General features: G+C 43.8%; 1 protein-coding gene across 1 annotated transcript in view; it reads right to left on the bottom strand.

Moving 5' to 3' along the window:
* The window catches only part of PYGM (glycogen phosphorylase, muscle associated), a 138,220-nt gene extending 119,291 nt beyond the window's left edge, over window positions 1-18,929 (bottom strand). Inside the window, exon 1 of the mRNA XM_086938092.1 lies at window positions 18,520-18,929. Coding sequence (XP_086794218.1) covers window positions 18,520-18,762 — 243 coding nt within the window. The 5' untranslated portion in view covers window positions 18,763-18,929. The remainder of the gene's footprint in view (window positions 1-18,519) is intronic.
* Window positions 18,930-20,991: the final 2,062 nt, after the last annotated feature.

The raw sequence follows: 20,991 nt of genomic DNA, 5'->3' as shown, positions 1-20,991 counted from the left end.
TGTTCTTTAGACCATGCGGTGATGCAGATTGAAAGGGAAAAAGTATTTGATTCCCTCCATTGATGCAGGACGAGGGATAGAAACGGGTTGGCGTCTTTATTCTTTGCAGAGAGGCAGCGCAAGAGAAAGCTGCAGACGTCGGGGGAAGTTATTCTTTTAATGCAGCAATACATGAAAGCACTGTACAGGCATGGTTTGGATTCCATGCAGTAACGTACATGTGCTGTTCTTATTCCATGCTGTGACGTTGCAGTGTCTGGTAGAGTTTTTCATGCAGGCCAGTACGTGGAAGCGGAAACAGTCTTCATTCCAAGCAGTCATACAGTGAGACAGAGGGGCAGACATGTCTGGATGTTCTTCAATGCACTCAGACCACAGTGTCCGAGGGTATCCTTCATATCGCCCTCGAATATAGTGAGAAAGGAAACTGTAGAGGTGTTATCTATTCTGTGCAAAGACGAAGAAGGGCATGGAGGGGGCTTACTCCCCAGAGGGATAAGGCACCGAGGCCTGTCAATAGGTTTTGTACTAGCAGCATCTACCATCGCAAGGAGTAGGCCCCTTTATGGAAGAGTTAATTTGTGTTATCCAGAGTCGAATGCCCTCTAAAACTCAGTGCAGTTAACTGAGACAGCGCCACCTCTAATCAGAGCATATGGATTTCCATGTTAGGATATAGGCTGCAATGTCACCTCTGCGAAGGGAAACCTACATGGGGCAAAAATAAAAAATTGTGTTGAGAACATAGTGGAACCAGTCCAGATGTGCTGGGCTGGTCAGAGAGGGACAATGAACCTTCCAGCAGAAGGACCATCAGCCTTAATCAAGGTTTCAATCTGTCCTGTGGGATTCAAAGGTCAATGGGGCACTGGCTGGTGACAGGTCAAGTAGTCCCAGAACCCTCTTGTTCTTGTCAAATAGAACGAGTATGTTCCACATGGCTCAGCAACCCTAATATCGGTTGTGGAACAGCAAATGGGTTCCTACATCTAAAGTGGAGTGCTAAACTCTCCTCCCAGAATGTGGCTGGTGTAAGGAATTGGTACTGGTAGAAGTGTTTGACGCAGGCATTGGCTACTGTCGAAATAGTTTTAGAGGGCACTATTGAGACATCCTGGACTCTTACCCATTAACAAAAATCTAGGATTCTCAGATACCTGGAGCACAGGTTTTTATGAAGGATGCTGGGCTTGAATACACTAGGATATTTAAAGATTTAAGACTGCTTGGGACCTGAAGTTTTGAATTAAGTGATAAACTAAAAACATTTTATCATGAGGCACTGTTTCACTATTTTAAAGTAGTGTAAAATAACAGGTGTATCATCCAACCCACTTACCGTTGCTCAGTTTATTCATGAAAGGTCCACGTGATACTAGCGGATTTGCACTCATTATCACAGAGGTCAGCTGCAAGCAAGTAACTTACCAAGACATTTTGGCAGCATACATTCGGTCTAGATGTTGGGGTTGAAATAAGAGGGAGAAGAAAGGTGGAGCTAAACGGTACCTTGAGTGACAATTTCTGTTGTTCTGACCTGTGTCTGTATAACTGCAACCAACAACGTTATCAAAGAAAGCTAAGAGGTCGTCAATGCTTTCAGAAAGAATGCAGGGTGTGCTCTTGGTTGACACAGGTTCCACGTGTTCCTGGTAAATCTTAAGTGATTCTCCTACTAGCTGACTGTCTTCCAGATATTTGTAACACCATGGGCTTTCCCGACTCAACAGTGCTCTATGCACGGTTCCTAATCTGTAACCTGTAGTAGTTTATATTTTCTGGCGTTAGCGTCTTTGAGAAGCCAAACTGCCTGTTTGGCGTTGCAAGCCTCATTTAGAGACATTTGTTGATTAAAGACATTGAAACACCTTTCATGCCCTTTATTCATTGTAGTGATGCTTGAAGAGATAAACCAAGTTAGTGTTCTTATGTCAGCTATTTTGAAGGACAGAAATGTCTGTCGGTTCTCTTCAAATCCCTTAGTGATACAGTGGCGAATTTGTAATTGCCCTTCGTAAAAGCTAGCTTCTGATTCGTTAATAGACTTGTTAGTCTCTCCTCAGTACCGCCTTGTCTTCATTTGTAATCTCCCATGAGAACTGGCCCTTTTACTTCAGGTGTTACACTATACGGTGTTTTTTTTAGTCTGTAAGCACTATTTTTCTTTCATGAGTTTCTCCTACTGCAGGCATGACATGCTTTCCTGCAACATTCATCACACCATGTGTGCTTTCTCTTTCCAAGCAGCCCGGGACAATGGCGGCCGCTTCTTTGAATAGGTCTCGCATTTACAAAAGTTTGATCTATCGGTATTGTAAATGACAATGCCTTTTACTTATGTGTTAATTAGCAAAACAGATAAATAAAAGGCATTGTCATTTACAAGGTCAATAGCTTAAACTCTTGCAAATGTGAGATCTATTGCACTGCAAATGCTTGCTTGGTTAAGCCTACCAGACAGTGAAAGCGGTCCGATTGCAAAAGACATATTGTGGGCTTACTAAATACATACATAGACTGTCAGCCCACCCATTGCTTGCCATTGGTTGGCTTTGGGGGTCACCCTCATTCGCACCCTTCTTATTCAATGGGTGTTCAGGTCCCAGCTAGTCAATTTTGTGTTGTTCTTCACATGGAGCATAGCTTCTTTACCATCTCTCCTTATGGGTTGGCTGCTATGCTTCCACTTCTCATTATTTCCTTTTCAAGTACTCCAGGGGCGTGCATGTGTTTTCCAGCTGTCTCTCTCTCATGTGCTTTTCTTTCTGCCCCTCCATATTGCTCTCTCGTCCATGTGCTTATCGCCACCTGCACTCATGTTGCACTCTTGCCTGTGCCACCTCCTCCATGCCCCACATTGCCCTTTAGCCCTGGTTTCTCCCTTTGTGCTGCTTCTCCATGCTGCAGTCTTGCTTCACTCACACACCCTCCCCAACCCCCTGCTCCCTCAACCGTGTTAACAGTTTAATTTTTTTCAAAAGTGCTTTCAAGCTAAATTTTAAAAACCCACATTCACTATACTTTTTTGTATTTACCAATTCATTTTGAATATGTAAATAAATAAAAATAATAAATGCCTACGCGGTTACAAAATTATGTGACGGGGTTCATCATAGTCATTATTTTATTTATTTATCCAGCTGCCTGAGCCTGCAGCAGTATGACTACTTGAGATTTCAGGGGCACACATTGTAATGTTGTTGAAGTCATTTTCAGTGTGTGTTTCCCCTCAGACAGTACTCAGATGGGAGTGGCAGCTTTGAGGTAGGTATTGCAGTCGTAGCATTCTCCAATTCTATCATTAACTTTAGACTTTAGAGTGCAGTTTTGTGTTTGGGAGCAGTATGGGAAGCCCCAGACTGTACTAATCTACATGGATTTTTATATCTGCCTTGACAGTGCAACTACCGCCAGACAAAGTGAACAACAAAAGAGCTTTCAGAGTATTACTGAGAGAGGGGCTTCAACTCCACCCACATGTTGGTAACCCAGAGTACAGCATTGAATTGGGCTGGATTTGTGAGTTTTTACAGGACAGACTGACTGCATTGTACATTTTGGCTTGAGTCAAAGTTTATACAGCAGGACTGAGTTGATGATGATGGAAAGCCACTGATTATAAAGCAAAACCAAAGGAGATGACGGACGGAGTGCTGAACATTGCAAGCAATCACCCCCAGTCAACTAATCTGGGTTTAATCCATCATCATTCTTTAGCTCCCTCCGCCATCCTAGTTTGGTTCTGAGCTGGGATGGTGCAGTGAGCTAAAAAACGGTGATGGATCAAGCCCTGATCTTTGGACTGGGTAAGAGTGGTCTGCTTAATTCAGACACTCTGTTCATCACCACCCCCTTTTCTGAATCATTTTTGTCCACCATAAGCGTGGAAGGGTATACTCAGATGTGAGTCCCTTGCTCATTGCACCATCAGGATTCAAGCAAGCCGGGCCGAAGACGGCTGAAATGCCAGAAACCGGTCCCCGGAAGCTTGTTTCCTTCCCAGTGTAAGAATTGGCTTGGTAGTTTGGTCTGCCCTGTTCCCATGATGCACTGGGCCAGGGTCAGACTAATTTGCATATAGCCAAGTTCTGAGCTGGGATGGTGCAGTGAGCTAAAAAACGGTGATGGATCAAGCCCTGATCTTTGGACTGGGTAAGAGTGGTCTGCTTAATTCAGACACTCTGTTCATCACCACCCCCTTTTCTGAATCTAGTTTGGACCAAGCCATATGCAAATCAGTCTGACCCTGTGCCTCATGAGAACAGTCCAGCACAAACTGCCAAGCCATGTCTTCCCTGGACCGGAAACAAGCATCCTGGGACAGGTTTCTGGCTTTCAGCCGTCATCAGCCAGGCTAGCTTGAATCCAGTGGCAAAGTGAGGAAGGACCCACGTCTGGGCATACCCTGACAACTTAGGGTGAACAAAGCAAAACCAAAGGGGGTGATGGAGGAAGTGTTGAACATTGCAAGCACTCACCTCCGACAACTGATCTGGGTTTAATCCATCATTATTCGTTAGCTCACTCTGCCACCGCAGTTCAGACATGGCCATATGCAATCAGTCTGACCCTGTGCCTCATGGGAACAGTCCAGCCCAAACTACCAAACCATGTCTTCCCTGGACCGGAAGCAAGCATCCTGGGACCAGTTTCTGGCTATTCAGCCGTCATCAGCTAGGCTAGCTTGAATCCAGTGGCAAAGTGAGCAAGGGACCCAAGTTTGGGCATACCCTGCGAACTTATGGCGAACAAAGCAAAACCACTGATTATGACCATCGGCCTGATCTGTTTACTATGAAATGTTATAATAAAGGCACTATGTCTGATGTATTTACTGTGAAATACATATGTTAAAGTCAAAATGCATTTAAGTGTAAATTATTATTACTCTATATTGAAGCCTATAGATAGTTTTGTTTTACATGGAATCTCACAGATTACTGCAGTAGGCAATGGTTCTGGTGTTGGTTACCCCGCGAGACAAAAGGTGGATATAGCAGGTTTGTTTTGTGATAATCCTTGTTAGGCTCTCTTAGTAGAGATAGTATATTCCTTAACTAACTAATTTTGTAAACCTACCTAATTTTATGATTGTATTTTAGCTAGCTGCCTAGTGGAAAAGCTTACACTCAAAATTGTAGGCCTGTGTTGGTTATGGCGGCAAACTGTAGGCCTGATTCGTGCACTGGGAAATGCTATGTCTGAAGTCATAGGTCTGCCTGCTTGTGATGAAATGTGACAAATACAGTTGGTCTAGCTTATTAATTGTGAAAAGCATTAGTTCAAGCAAGTTTGCCTTTAACAGTTGTGTTACAGGCTATAGACCTATTTTATTACATGTATTCTCTTAGACTACCGTAGTAGGTTTGGGTATCGGCCACCCACCCTGACAAACTCTAGGGTTTTCCCTGTGATGATTCTTCTTATTCCCTTTTGACAGGGGTTGTATACTGTTTTTGAAAGTTGTATTTTTTCTACATATTTGTAATTTTAAAAGTATATACACATGAGGTTTGCCAGATTTTGTGCACTTGAACAGGCTGGTGTTGGGTAAGGAGTAAATTGAATTGTAACAGCTTCATCAGTTAATTCGGAAAGGTAAAAGCATTTTTCTGTTTGATCTGTTTGTAATGAATCATTGGGACAAACCCAGTAGACCTGACCTGTGTTGTATATAATGTCAATCCATTGGTAAAGGCTAGAGGCCTTATCGGTTCACAGGGAAAAGTTATATCAGATTCCTTAGGTATGATCCATTTAAAATGAAAACCAATGACAATGCAGTATATCTTACTTACTGTGAAAAGGATGTGTTTCAGCTAATAGGCTTTTAAAGGTGGATTGTTAATATACTGTGCTTATGCCTGTAGGCAGGTATTTTTTTACATGGAATCTCACAGATTACAGTAATCTGGAAGGGTTTTGGTGACAACCCCAAATAAATCATGGAGATAGACAATCTGACTATGGAAATCCTTACTAGGCTCTATTGAAAGAGGTTTCATATTGTTTTGACAACTGTATTTCGTTCATATTTCTAATTTTATTATAATATACCGGATGGTTACCTTCTGGGAAGACGTATGAGCAACACAGTAGGTCTGAGTTGGTTCTGGTGGCAAGCCAAAGATAAAGGTTATCAGCCTGATTGTTTAGAATTAAGTTATGATAAAGGCAGTAGACCTGACATATTGCTTGTGAAAAGCTTATATTAAAGACATTTAAGGTGGCTAGTTATTACACAGTTTCAACTGCAGAAGGTCAGTATTTTGTGAGTGGAAGCTCACAGATTGCCATAGTAGGCTAGGGTTTTGGCGTTGGTTACCCCTTCTTACAAACCGTGGGTCTAAAGGACTTTCACGGTCATAATATTTGTTAGGCCCTCTCAGGAGAGAGAGTATTTTAGTTTTTGCCAGCTGTAACTGTCTGTACAATGTAAGTTATGACTGTATGCCTGATGGTGGTCTTGAGAGAAAGCCTAAACTCAGTATATGGAGCCTCATTTGTTTATGGATACAAGCCTATAATAACAGAGGCCAGATAGGTTCACTAGGAAGGATAAAATATCCCCAGTGCCATAGGTAAAATCAGTTTATTATGAAGTTATGATAACTGTAATAGAACTGACACAGATTATGTAAAGCATATGTTAAAAGCAGTAGGCTTTAATGGGTGGATTGTATTTACTCCCATTTGTCTGCCTGAGAATAATGTATGCTCTGCTTCCATACATGACAGTGTACTTCATAGGGGAATGGATTAGTTAAAAAAATCACTGGCTTGATTTCCCTGTAAATTATGCCATATTCACAACACAGTTGTACATTCCCCTGAATGTGAGCAAGTGTCCATGTCAGGGTTTGTTGGCCAGTCTTGTAGATTTCAATCTTCTCCTTTTATAGTTACCCTTTGCCTTTCCTGTTTTTTACTTTAATATTTCTTAAAAGCGTAGCACAGCTCTCCAGGCAGTGGTAATGCATGGATTGCTTGCTGCTCGTTTATCTGCAGTGCACCGCATCCCTTGTGGCCATTTACTCTAAACCAGGAATGCTGCTGTCCATAGTGTATCATCGGTTTACCATGCTAAAATGGCCAACATGCTGGTTCTAAATGTTGCAGCCATGCTGCAACTGTATAACAGACTATTTGCAATATCTCTGCAAGACACACAGCTGCTATTTTCCTCCATTATTGCAAGGATATGCCCACTTTGTTAAGACAGCTGCATAATTTTTTTCTACCATAATCCTTTACTTTATCTTGCATACTTTGCCCAGTTTGTGTGTGTTTTATAGAGGTTGTGTCAGTGGGTGAGTGCAAGAACGAGTCAATGGGTTAATGTATGAGCAAAAAGATGAGCGACAGAGTGCATGTAGGACAGCTTGAGTACCTAAACAAAATCAAGGACACAAAAGGCACTTTCATTCATAGGCTAGGCCTAATGCCATTGCCAATGTTTGTTTCCAGTGCGGCGAAACGGTAGAAATAAATAAATACAACAAAAAAACACACCACATGGTGTGCTCCCCAGTGAGATAGAAAAGATGGAGGTCTATAAACGCCAGAGCGGTTGCTAATTCATCAAGTGTCCAGTGAATCAAAACGGAGGTGGCCTTCATTCCTTGTGATAAATAATAATATAGAGAAATAGAGGGGTGAAGGTGCCTGGCTAACTCCGGTACAGTGGTCTTAGACACATATTACAATATCGATTAAATGCTCGAGGGAGACAGCAGGGAAGGACGTGCTAGAGCGCACAGCCTCCCGCCCCCTCTTAGTATCCGGTTCTACACAGGCCTTCGATAACCTCTGCCATCCAGACCCTCCTCCCTCCACCAGTGCTGAGTTATTAATGTCGTAGAATTCCATGTAATGCTCCCTTGCTATTTATATACGGTATCTGCAGAGCAGGAGCGCGAGCCCAGGCCCACACCCCAGTGCGAGAGTGACAAGCACGGATGGAGGCCTTGCCCCTAACAGGAAGGACGTCTCCGGCGTGAGACCTCCAGAGAATCCACACTCTCGCACAGCGATCAGCCCCAAGGACATCTGAGAGACATTCACGAATGGAGCCGACGTCCTCCAGAGACACGGGCGCAGCTCCAGGGCAGAGGGTTGGAGAAAAGCGCACCGGGACCCTAAGAGACTGTGCCTGAAATAGAACCCACATACCCCTGTACTAGGGTGAACCGGAACCACTGCACCTCCTGTTATTTTAAAATGTGACCCATGGACACCTCTGTCAAAGGGCCGAGGTCCTGACCTGCCATGCTCTGCTACTGCGGTACTGGGAGCCACACACAGATCTGGTAATGTAACTGCGCTGATCCAGGTCACCCGCGGCTAGTCCAGTACTGAGACTAGAACATCAGCGGTGACAAGAGTATTCATCTCAGGTCTGACCTCCGGTATCATTCCTTACACTACACATCTCAGCCAATGGGCCCCAATCCTGCCCTATTAGAAAAGTACTGGGGCTCCGCAGAGCTCAGCCTATGCGCATCAAACCTGAGGCCCAGACAGCCTTCTTCTAATATCCAACCATTGTTTACTGAAGCAATCCTTCCTGGCGAAGTCCTAAAAATACCCCAGTCATTGTCCACAGTTATTACAGTACTGGACCCGCACACAGCTCAGTGAGCGCACCTTAACCTTGGCCGGCAACACTGCCCAATATGCTAATGAGGGAGTATACAGAGCAAAGCAGTTTAAATCCCAAATGTTATAACATTACCTAGACAAGGATTGATGGGACTGTAAGGATTGGTAATGAAGAGCAAGAAAGGTTGCATATATGGATGGTGTTTTAGTGTCAAGCTTGAGGACCGGTTATTATGCTCTTCTAGTTTTTTTGTCAGAGTTGGTGAGAACAGGGAAGCTAGGATGCTAAGGCATTCGGCTGGACACATGGGGTGGACACTGTGTGGCATATGTAGAAGTGTTTGGACGTCTTCCGTGCACAGTAGACCTGATCAAACCATGACACAGCAACAAAGTGGGTCTAATAGAAAATAATAGATGCAGTGACACATGCAGATGCCCATCATTTTTGGGGCAATCAGCACATACAGTGAAAACCACACTGAACATGGAGGAGAGAAAATACCCAAAGAGGAAGGGTGTCCTCTATGGGCGGTGCAATCTTCCATCAATCTGATGTCTTCACATGAGCAATCCACTGGTATAGCCAATATGCGATTAACCACTGCGTATCCCGTTAGAAGTCCATCTAAGAGCAACAAGGAGCATGGACATTTACAACCAGCCATAATATATGCCCTGAAAGGTCCATCACGAGGCAAAAGAAGAGTTACCCATATAAGATCAGCTGCAGTATACGTCCAAGGAGCCCACTCCGTAGTGTCAGGACCCTTAGGAACTGATTATTTAGGCAGCCCATAAATGGGAGCATTGTTCAGTCTACAAGAATGGATATTATACAATACGCCTTAGTATAAGCCAAAGGAACCCAACAAAGTGCAACTCGTAGCCACTTATTAATGTTGCATAGGACAAACAAATCAGTGCTGAACATCTTAGATGTCTGCCCTGAACCTGAAAAGCGGAAACAAATCCCCAAAATACATATGAACTAATTTTAACAGGCCTAAAACGATACAAGTTCATCGTACGAATGGCTGCCACATTCTCTTTCCCTTGGCTGGAGTCATAGAGAGTGTCACTTTTTTGTAATGTACATTATTCAAGTATGTAAATGTAATAGACAATGTAACAAACTACACCTTCATGTTCATCTACCCATCACCAAAAAACAGTAAATGCTTTAAGAAAAATAAATAAAAAAGCCTAAACTGAACAAATAATGCAAGCATCTAAAAACTTTAACTCAAAACTGCCATGCAGGAACGGGGTTGCTGCTTCAGGAAGCTATTTACCGCTGTTTTTCTTTATGGTTAGAATGTAGCACGTTCATCTCTAGGCTTACATATTCTGTCAGAAGCACGGATTCACAATACATTACAGATAAAGTGCCATGCTACGAGTACAGTTTTATGTGCAGCGTTGCCAGAGGTTTGACATGTTCGTCCTCTGAAGCAGCACCCTGACTGTGCATGCCCTTCAGACAAATAACAAAGACCTGGTTATTATTACCAGCAGAAACGTGAAAAGACATTAAAAGTTATTTTACATATTTTAAGTCACTTGCATCTTTTTCACATATCAGGGATAGTTGTACATAAGTTGCAATTTGAATACATGGTAATTTCTGTCTCCTTCTTAACAACGGCACTGGTGGCCATAATGCTCATGGCAAGAAGGCATGCACACACTAGCTAAATTTAGGGTCTCCCGAGAGTGCTAGATAGCACTTATGGTGAATGAAGAAGTAGATTCCTCCCCCTGGCTCAATGGCAGAAACCAAAAGGGAGGCATTATCACTTACCTGGCAGTGAGGGACCTGATCCAGAGAGGGTGGACCTACTTACAATACCTAGTAGGTGACCTTCCATTTTACATGTACCACTCTTGACTGCTCCAGGTTAGGCAGGGAAGAGGGGTTAGGAGATGATCCCATGTGTAGTTGACCTGGAATTCCATCCAGTGCGCATTACCAGAACTGTGACCTGCATGGAGTCAGTGGCTGCAGTTCGATGCTACTTATAATGATCACAATCAATAACACAATTACTCCGTGTAGATTAACTTATTTTAATGGTGCATGCGAAGCTTCCGCCCTGCCAGCTGTAGCCCAACTGCAGGACATGGAATCCACAAACCCAAGCACTCTACATGAAAACGCTAGAACCCCCAATGCAGAGAAAGATTGAAGGCATAACACATCTTTCTCCCTTACTGTAATAGAGCATATATCGAAACCATATACATAAAAATATAAAACAAAAATAAGAAAGGAAATTTAACTGAACACTAAAATTTGTAAGCCTTGAAAAGGGAGAGTTACTAAACATTTTCCTAAACCTGTTCACCACATCCGCACAATCATGTTCCTCTTCATCTTTATCTTTATATATAGCAGAAACACCTCCACCCTCTGCCCTATCTCTTTTCCCCATTTCACGCATACAGGAATCTGACACCTCCACTATTTTCGCAATCTTAATAGCATTCTTAAGCAACGGATTCTTTGCTACCCACCCTTTCCTGAATTTTTTACTTTGATACTGTACTATCGGTCGGTCTCTTATTAGTTCATCGGTCATTTGACCAAACAGGCACTTCACAGACAACTCACGCAGTCTTGACATAAAGTCATCAATGGACTCCTGTTTGAGGATGGGTGTAGAATCTGTATCGCAACATAGCTATATTAGAGTCTTTTGCAAATCTGCGTTCCAGGCATGACCTTGCTTCCGTATAAACATCGCCAGGAGGCTCGTTAGCACCTAATACCTCAGGTAGATATTTAAATGTGTGCTGTTCCTCACTCCCCAACACGCTTAATAACAAAGCTTTTTTCTATCCAGCAGCATTGAAACTGTTACCATCAAGAGCTAATAAAGGGTTTTCAAAAATATCTATCCAATCCTCGTACGGAATCGGGGGGGTGATCCCTTGATGAGCCAAGAAAACAGGCAGCGTTAAAATGGATGCTATAGGGAATAGAAGGATGACAGTTCTAGGTGGTTTTGGCGCTTAACACTATATAGGCAAAACAATCCCAGCTTCACTATTATTTTTGGTTGTTGGGTGCCTAGGTATGGGTTGTCATCCTTACCCACCAGTAATCCGTAGATTCAAGTATATGTACAATCCTATCACACCAACTTTAGATATTTCACAAGAAACAATGTCACAAATTTCAATTCACAAAATTAATACAAATTGAATTATATGTATGGTTCATTTAATCTTTAAGGCTTTCTCCAAGTCCAGCCAACACGTGTTTTGTCGAATGGGCAGGAACCCACGACTTCATCAGGGCTGGGAAAGAAAATATAATACAAACAATATTGGAGTTTCGAGATACATTGTCTCGTGTTCACAATTTGTACATGTTGTTACTTTTTTGGATATTTACATGTCATGCAAGTGAGAATGTTTATATTTAAGGACATAGCATTTCCCGTACATGACAGATATATTGTATATCTCTTATCATTATGTGAGAAAAACTTTCTAGGAAAAAGAGGTGGGAGAGAGAGGATATCTCCCATAGAAAGGGTGAAGGTTGCCTCATTTATAGAGACATAACGATGCCCCACAGTTCGTGAAGTCATTCACTTCATAGGTTGTGCCAGAATTCCAATCTCTCACCGGCGGTGTGTTTCCACAGTCGAGTATTACCTTTTTCGTGCCATATTAAGTGATTTATATAGGTGCCCGTGCCGGATCTAGTTTTTCGCAATATTGGTGTGTATGTCTCCAATGTGAAGTGCCTAACATAGTTATTGAGGCGGAGTTTGAATACTCAGGCTTACCTGATATTCGTTAGTGGTATATTTTAAGCCTGTAAATTATCAAAGGTTGTACGCACAATGAATTTCATATCAAGATTCATGATCAACATTACAGTGACGGAATAATAGTTTCATTAGATAAACCAGTCCAGAGACGTACCTTCTGGCTAGTTATACTTCCGACCCAGCCTCACGTGGCATGGGTTGATAATCTCTTTTGACCCCGATTATTTATCCTTTGTTTCGAGCTGTAGAGAGATATGTAATGTATATAATGTGTATTATCCAGGTGGAATACTATTACGTTTAAAGTACAGCTAGTGTATTCTTAAGTTCATATCATTAATGGGGTAACGAGCTTACCTTCCAACTAGTAGTAAGTATGTAATCTCAGACGTGATCGAGATATTTTGAAGTTCCGATCCAATTATTAGAGGGATCGGTGTTCATCGTGGTTATTTATTGAGAAATCATCCTCACCCCAGCTGTCGATCATGTGAAGGAAAGAAAATCACATATACGGAAAATCGTTAATGTTCCATAATACCATTGGTCTCTAACTTAGAGCATAATTAGACCACTTGAGATGGTGTTGTCTGGATCTATATCATGGTCAAATAATAGTTCATCTATAGACATATGGTCTCTGTCATCATCCACAATAGATAGGAGTATCTCACAATCTCTAATATCTTGTATTGTTGGTATTACACGAGTCACACTTTCAGTTTCTGTTTCTATGCTTTTATTTGTAGTTGGCGGACAGAAACGACACGTCTTACATAGACCGTCTAGTATCTATACGCAGGAAGGCGAACCCGAGGGATATATACTTCCGGGTAATAGACGCGGGCTTTCCAAAATACGGAAGAACCTGCTCGACACAGAGCCGCATTACCGCCTTATGACTTCAAAATAGGAAGGTAAGATATCGGAATAGAATAGATAATTATGCTCCAAGTTAGAGACCAACGGTATTACGGAACATTAACGATTTTCCGTATATGTGATTTTCTTTCCTTCACATGATCCTTCACATGATCGACAGCTGGGGTGAGGATGATTTCTCAATAAATAACAAAGGTGAACACTGATTTTCTTTCCCAGCCCTGATGAAGTCGTGGGTTCCTGCCCATTCGACGAAACACGTGTTGGCTGGACTTGGAGAAAGCCTTAAAGATTAAATGAACCATATATATAATTCAATTTGTATTAATTTTGTGAATTGAAATTTGTGACATTGTTTCTTGTGAAATATCTAAAGTTGGTGTGATAGGATTGTACATATATTAAAATGGATGCTGTTGCCATGAGGAGAGTAAAGAACCAGATTTCCAATGCACCTTGTGCAGCAACCTTAAAATAGTTGATGCTTGCACTGAAATTGCGCCCCCCCCCCCGTCCACCACAAAATGCCGTCTGTGCTTTAAAGAGGCAAGCGCTGCCCATAAGCAGCCATGAGCTGTGTTGATAGTACACTGGTCCTTGAGCACGCTAACATAAAAGCTGGCGCTTCGCTGTACGGACCAGTTTTCGTCCATTATTTCACAGAAGGGGTCCTTAGCCACACCGACAGGAGGTGGCTAGCAGATCATCGCCAAGTATGGAGATCACCCTCAATAACACAATTACACAGTGTAGATTAGCTTTTTTTTTTTTTTTTTTTTTTATGGTGCCTGCCAGACACTTGGCTACCCTCCAACCAACTGTAGCCCAACTGCCGGACATGGAATACATGCACCCGAACACTACATAAAAGAACGTTAGAACCTCCAATGCAGAGAGAGATTGAAGTCATAACTACTTCTTCGTGGTCTGTCATGATCCCTTCATGGACTTGTCCGGCCACCTCCGAGGTAGGGTCCAAAACAAATCGAGAAAAAAACAAAGCTGAAGGGAAATCAGTCTTCTAACCAAGATCACCAACTTGGAGACCTAGCGAGGAAACACTTAAAGCAGTGTGTGCTATGAAGAGAGCATATTGCCTCTTTGAAGTTAGTAGCACCTGCAAACATAGCACCAAACAAGCAACATTGGGAAGAAAGAATTAAATTAAGAGTTTTGGTATGTCAGGGCAGCCACTCGGAACTTCAGAGTGAGCTACTGCCCCAGCTGTGCAACTGGAAAGACGAGGAAAAGCCTGTGGATGCCAGTCTTGTAGTGAATATTCTCCCACGTGAGGTGCCTAGAATGCCTGAAGGAATATACCTATCAGCATTTGATCAAAATCTTCTGAGGCAAGACCTTTCTCGAAAACATCTCAATAGTGTTACTAGGTGTAAGGCACATAGACTATAAATGTGAGGCAAAACTCAATGTGGTGCCTTGGGAGGGACAGTCTTTCGGAGCTTGGTGGCGCAGCAGTGCCTGGTAGCAGTTCAGCAAAGGTTAAGATAGTATGCACCGAAAGGGAGCAGATGGGGTAGGCGAGATTATCACAGGCAGGAGGCCAAACAGCCAGCAGAAGCTAATGAATGCAACCTCACTAAAGGGTGCACATTACATATCGTAAGGCATAAGTTCAATTGTCTGAGTCTCAAAACATGTGGCCACAGACTGAATTAAGCCTGGCAGTGTGGTGGCAGGAGAAACATGCTGAGTGAGGGAGACTTAAGAGAAGGGACAGTAAATTAGATACAAGACTGCTGACACAGCATGGCATCTATGCACACAGGCAGGTACACCCTTAGCAGAGGATGTGACTAGGGAACAGATTATAAGAATGTGGGGTCAGTAAAGGGTTGCAAGCATGGCTCTGGAAAGCCTGCACACCAGTCTTGTATTCCTCATAGCAAGCTGTGTTGTCTCGGACCTCTCCCCGGAATCCATACGCCCATACAACAACCATGCCTGTGTGGTAAGGCCTCTCTGTGATATGGACTACGACCAGAGTGAGCCTCTGCTGTCTGAGGCAGCCCGACAGACAGAAGGAACAAGTGCAGGAAACTCCAGGGAAGACTCACTAGATGATACCCCAGAGGACAGTGCTCTGGACACAAGCTCTAAATCCCCAAGTGGAATTTCCCCTAGACTGTTCCCCACAGTAAACCCCAGGATTGTTCTCCAGAGTGTACCACAGGGAGTCTTCTCCACCCATCTCTACAGTACCCGATGTCACCTGTCCCATGCATCACAACTTCAGGTAGGCCACATTTCACTCAGACCCCGAAACTTGAACTAGAGCGCCACAAGGGTAAGAAAGAGCAGGATAGTTATTAAGGATAGCCGTTCAGAAAAAAAGGGTGGCAAATGAATAGGCAAGATGGGTGAGCTCAGAGAGAGAGAAAGAATGAACGAGCAAGAGAGGCAGGAAAAGAGACCGGTAACTGGAGAAGGAGCGGAAAACCCTTAAGAAGAGAAGCACAGGTTAGAAGCTGATACAGGGATACATCTGGGAAAGACTATTCACCCTCAAAATTCCAGGAAACCACCCTTAAGGCATCACAGAAGCCGATAAACATTTATGCACCAGGCACTGACATTCTAGGGTGGTTCCATAGTTTTGAGATTGCACGTATGACACAAAATCTGACTCATACGTCCAAGGTCATGCTCTACTGAAGCTACTCTTGAGGGGACGGAGATCACTGGAAAGATGCCAACCTGAAGTGTTGATTGCAGAAAGGATTCTCCAATTAGACTCTTTGGGCCGAAGCCACCCCAGTGCTTACAGAGGTTCCACAAATGCAAGAAGACCGATGAAATTCTATTTGAGAATTGCGTATATGACATAATGGGAGACTGGAACAAATGGGTTGGAACGACGGAAAGCAAAAGATTAGCAGTTTCTAAAAGAGGTAATATTTGCAGCAAGTCTCAGGGAAGAGAGGCTCTAACCCACTTACAGTACTTGACTGACATTCATGAGAAGGACCTATGACATGCTAGGTTTTCATATTGTTTTCTCTCACATAGTAGACTGCTAAATTGGTAATCTCAAACATGACATGTGTGACATCACATGAAGCACACAAAAAATAATGGGAGGAATGCTTGCAATTTGCCAAACCAATGGCAATCGCTCGGGGTAGCATCTCAACCCTTCATTTTTCTGCTCAGCATACCACCTCAGTTTGGTCCCAGCTATAAACAAATCAGTCTTGACCTTGTCCCACGTGGGAACAGGCCAGCCCGAATTGCCAAGGAGGGACCTGGACTGCCAGCAGGGGATTCAGAACACCAAACGCACAAAGCAAATTAATGTTGAGTACCATGGCAAAGCACTACTAAAGTCTTATGATGCTCTGCATATTCAAAAAGCGCAGAGCAGACAAGCCAGACTAAAAAGTGTCAGCAAATCACTGAATACAAAAAGTTTACCATGTTGCTGACTGAGTTTAAGAATATCACGCATGTGTGGATACTTTTTTACTATCCTAATCCAGCGTGCTAATTTTCACGTCTTCTGGTTTGATCAATTATTCTGGCTGAAGGCAATCCCAGGGTTCATAACATCCGACCCAACAAAAGGAAGGTATATAACGCTGCAGTCCAGCAGCTTAAAAGCACGTTTTTGAGTGCGTGTAACTCTTTTGCAGCTCCTCGGCAGTCAGCACAGATGATCGAGGAGCATGTAACATACACAAGAAAGTGATAACTGGAGGTGAACATGTACACTAATGCTTCAGGGTAAGCACCGGTACAGCTTTCACTGTACACAATCAAATACGTGGTTCTGCGTAGGAATATTCACAACAACCATAAATACAAAATGCTGGGACATCACCGTCAATGAAGGGAGCTACCTGCAAAATACCCTGCCAAACTGAAGCCCAAATCATAACGTAACACTGTAGTATGAATAACCCACCATCCCATACTACCCATTTCTGCAAACTATTTTCTCGAGAAACGCACATGTATGATAAAATTGGATTTTCAGTGATCTCGAGCAAACCACCATCTGAGAAGTATTAACCGTTTACCCTTTTTGTCAAGTCCTTCACTGTCAAGCGGGATCTGTTGACAGTATGTTGAGACTGGCACTTAAATGCTGACAGACAACGTGGGAAATGGCATCCTCTTCCCATAAACTCCGCTATCACAACGTAAAAAAAATATACATCTATCGTAGCCACTTCATGTCCTTGATTCATACTCTTGTGAACCCCGAATGCAACCTAACAGTAGTAATGAATTCCACCTAGCTGTGCCTTCTGATTTCCCAAACCAATACCACAATTCCATATATGGTGTCAAAACTCGTTTGTATCCGCGAACGCATACTTGTTCATTTTTGAAAACGTGCATGAGTTGTTCTTTGACAAACACAGAGCAAAACTTGAGCACTACGGCTCGCGTGAGAGTGGTGCTGGGATGCTGGTGAAATCCACTGCGACCTATTATCCAGGACCAATGTGCCCAAACAAAAAAAAACGCCACCACCATGTAGGTGCTGCATCGGTGACCTGGCCTACGTGCTCTTAAAGGATGCCCCCTTTATTTCCTTCTTCTGTGAATCTTGTAACGTAAAGGTTCTACTGGGCGGAAAGCCCATTGCCAAGCGGGGGATACGCCAGGTAGCCCTCAAGCCAGTGGTGTAAAATAAATCGATGACTCCCCTGCAAAAATGTGATGGAAGGGGGGGACCCCGCGTCTCCCGTACCTTACGGATATACCTTGAGCTCAATCGGAGCCCCCTTTAAGGGTTGCGCCCCCCCCCCCCCCAAGCTTCTCTAATGGGTAGAGAAAGAAAGGATGGTTATACGAGAGAGAGAGAGAGAGAGAGAGAGAGAGAGAGAGAGAGAGAGAGAGAGAGAGAGAGAGAGAGAGAGAGAGAGAGAGAGAGAGAGAGAGAGAGAGACACACACGAGTGCTCTGGTGGCTCACCGCTAGAAATCAGAGTAGTAATTGGTCTCTAGGATGAGCAAAGATGCCCTCCAGCCTCCACTTGAACGCAGGGGTGTATAGTTTGCGGGGTGAGATGCAATACTTTACCGCGGGTAAGTTGTATGTTCTTCCTTGGACAAGTAGGGATGACGGCTACTAGGTTTTTAGCCAGACCCTTCAATACTTCGCCACTGAGCCTTTCTTGGTGGACCACCTCGCACCAGCACTGCTCTATGAGAGGTTATGGGCCAAGACTGGTTGCGGTCTACAAAAGCAGGTCTCTTAACCTCCCACTTCTCAAGGCTCTTACCTTGGGGTCTTTCTCATAGTAGTACTGCTGGGTGCGGATCCACCTCCCTACCAGGTGATCGCGCACAGTGTGGGCTAGGGCGAAGTAGTAGTCGCGGGGGGTGGCTACGTTGCGGTCCTTCACCAAGGTGAAATGCAGGTGCCGGTTGAAGTTCTTCTTCAGGTCTGTCACGTTCTCCACACCTGCCAGGCCGCGCACGCTGATTTGCTTGCGCTTCTCTTGGTCAGTCAGAGGCCGCGACATGGTGCTGGAGAGGGGAGGACACGGAGGCAGAGGTAAACCGACTGCGGCGGAGGCACTAGAAGCTGACAACCGAGACAGGGAGCGAAGGGGGTCTAAAGAATACCCCTGGCCCAGCAAGCCCTGTCCAATTACAGCACGGGCTGCTGCAGGGCAGGAAACTCTAGCCAATCAGCACTTAGCCCCGCCCACAACCACCCAGGTCACACAGCCCTGCGAGCAGCAAGTCCAGACAAATAACAGACTTTCCTTGGACACTGCCCCGCCAATCATGGTCTAGCTTCACCGTAGGAATCCCTGACCAATGACAGCCCTGTGTGAGTCCTACTGGAGACCAATGGAGGCTTCGCACGGAAAACAGTCAGGATATTACACAACAGAATACACATATATCGCTGATGAGCACGGCATTACAGCTTGCCATATCTGGCTGAATCCATACGGGGATGCAATAATCAATAACAGTTGTGGTTATTAAGTGATATCAGCAAATACTCGCCGTTAAGCGATTCGACGACTCGCCAGGGGTAGTAAACGCTGTATAAATCCAATTACAATTCAGTAGAGGTCGCCCCCGCACTAAAGCTCACGCGCATTCTTGTCCGAATTATATCGCACACAAAATATATCATTCCTTCAGTCGATGCACACTTCTAGCCAGTTGTCACTTTTTTCATCACTTCACTATCAAAACCATGCCGTTCCCGAACATTTTTGCTGCTGTTGCTATTAAATAAAGTCGCTTGGGCAATGGGGAAGCTTTGACACTTGAACCACGTATTGCTCGTTTTCTACAAATAAAGTAATTAATCTCACAAAAACGTATTAGGCATAGCTGTGACCAGCCCAGGATAACAGTCAGAAAATTAAATATGCCAGTTAACAACCTGTGCGGATTTTCTACAGGTTAGTTAAACATAAAAATATCCCCAGACAACAAGTATTCATTCAGCCGAAGACCACGCCTTCAGGCTGCTTACATCTGGAATCAGTAGTGCGCAGGCGCCGAACGTCACCGTTTTATGCTGTCAGTTGCGTGAAGTCCCTGTCCAATGCCAGCCAATCGGCTTTCGCTTTCAGCGTTCATTATTTATTATGCAGAACCAAACGACCCCTCAAGGTCGTTCCAGTTCCTATTCCGAATCTGTGAATGTACTTAAACGCCATCCATAGGTTTTAAGAAGATATATAACCTAATTGCTCGCAAAAAATAAGAATTGTGTAGGTTAACTTGAGAAAAAGAGACTATTTTTTTTAAACTACAAAACGCCCGCAACGCACATATTTCCGTTAATATGAATTCTATTAAAAAATATCCACTTTGGCAAATGTATCGGTTTCCCTGGGGGCAGTTTTTTGTCTTCCATGTATATTACCATTGAAAACGGACTGCGTGACGAGCAGTTTGGTTGAGGAGGGAACGCAATCATCCTTTTCAGAATGCAGGAATGTTTCCAGACAATGTTGTGGTGGTCAGTGTTTTCTTCCATTTAAGGCCCAACAATGGCTACTTCTCGGCAGGCAAAGCTATTTCAAGTAAGAGGAGGGTGTTATGTTTATTAAGCCTGCGCTTTCATCTAATGTAATGCATGCGCGACATGTTCATTGCACGCGCGACCTGCCGGTGCATTGTGACATCAGGGTGTTCTACCTGACCTCCGGCAGGATGACAGTTTAGAGTTGGCAGTTGCCTTGAGTGGTGACTGCACACAGACGTTCCTTGGTGTCAGGACTATACTTGAATAAAGGTGTTACAACTTACTTGCCTGGCTGGTCATCCTTACAAGTTGGCGACGTGACGGGTATCCTGACACCACGAAGAAGCCTTGGAATCTGTTGTTTGGGTGCGTCTTGTGCTGCGAATTGTTGCCATCTCATCTTTGTTCCGCTATGGAGGAATTGGTGATTAGCGGAATCTCCAGGATGACAGCTGTTCCACCAAGCAAGAATTGCGTGTGGTGTTGAAGTCGCGGATGGTAAAAGCGGCACTACAGTGTTCGTGTTCAAAAAAAAAGAAAAAGAACATTCCTGGAGGCAGCATTCTGGAAGTCGCTCTATACACCGTTTTGTTTAACGGGTGTTGGATGTGTCCAGCTGCTTGAGTTAGACCTACACGCTGTCAGGGTTTCAATGGTTCACCCCTCCGGTACAAATGAGGGAAGTGTGGAGGAAGTTTGAATGATCTCCTGTGCTTTGAGAAATTACCACCGGAGGTTTCAAGAGATTTGAGCC

This window comes from Lissotriton vulgaris, chromosome 9 (assembly GCF_964263255.1).
Source record: "Lissotriton vulgaris chromosome 9, aLisVul1.2, whole genome shotgun sequence".
Classification (NCBI taxonomy): domain Eukaryota; kingdom Metazoa; phylum Chordata; class Amphibia; order Caudata; family Salamandridae; genus Lissotriton; species Lissotriton vulgaris.
This window is presented reverse-complemented; position numbering and strand designations above follow the sequence as displayed.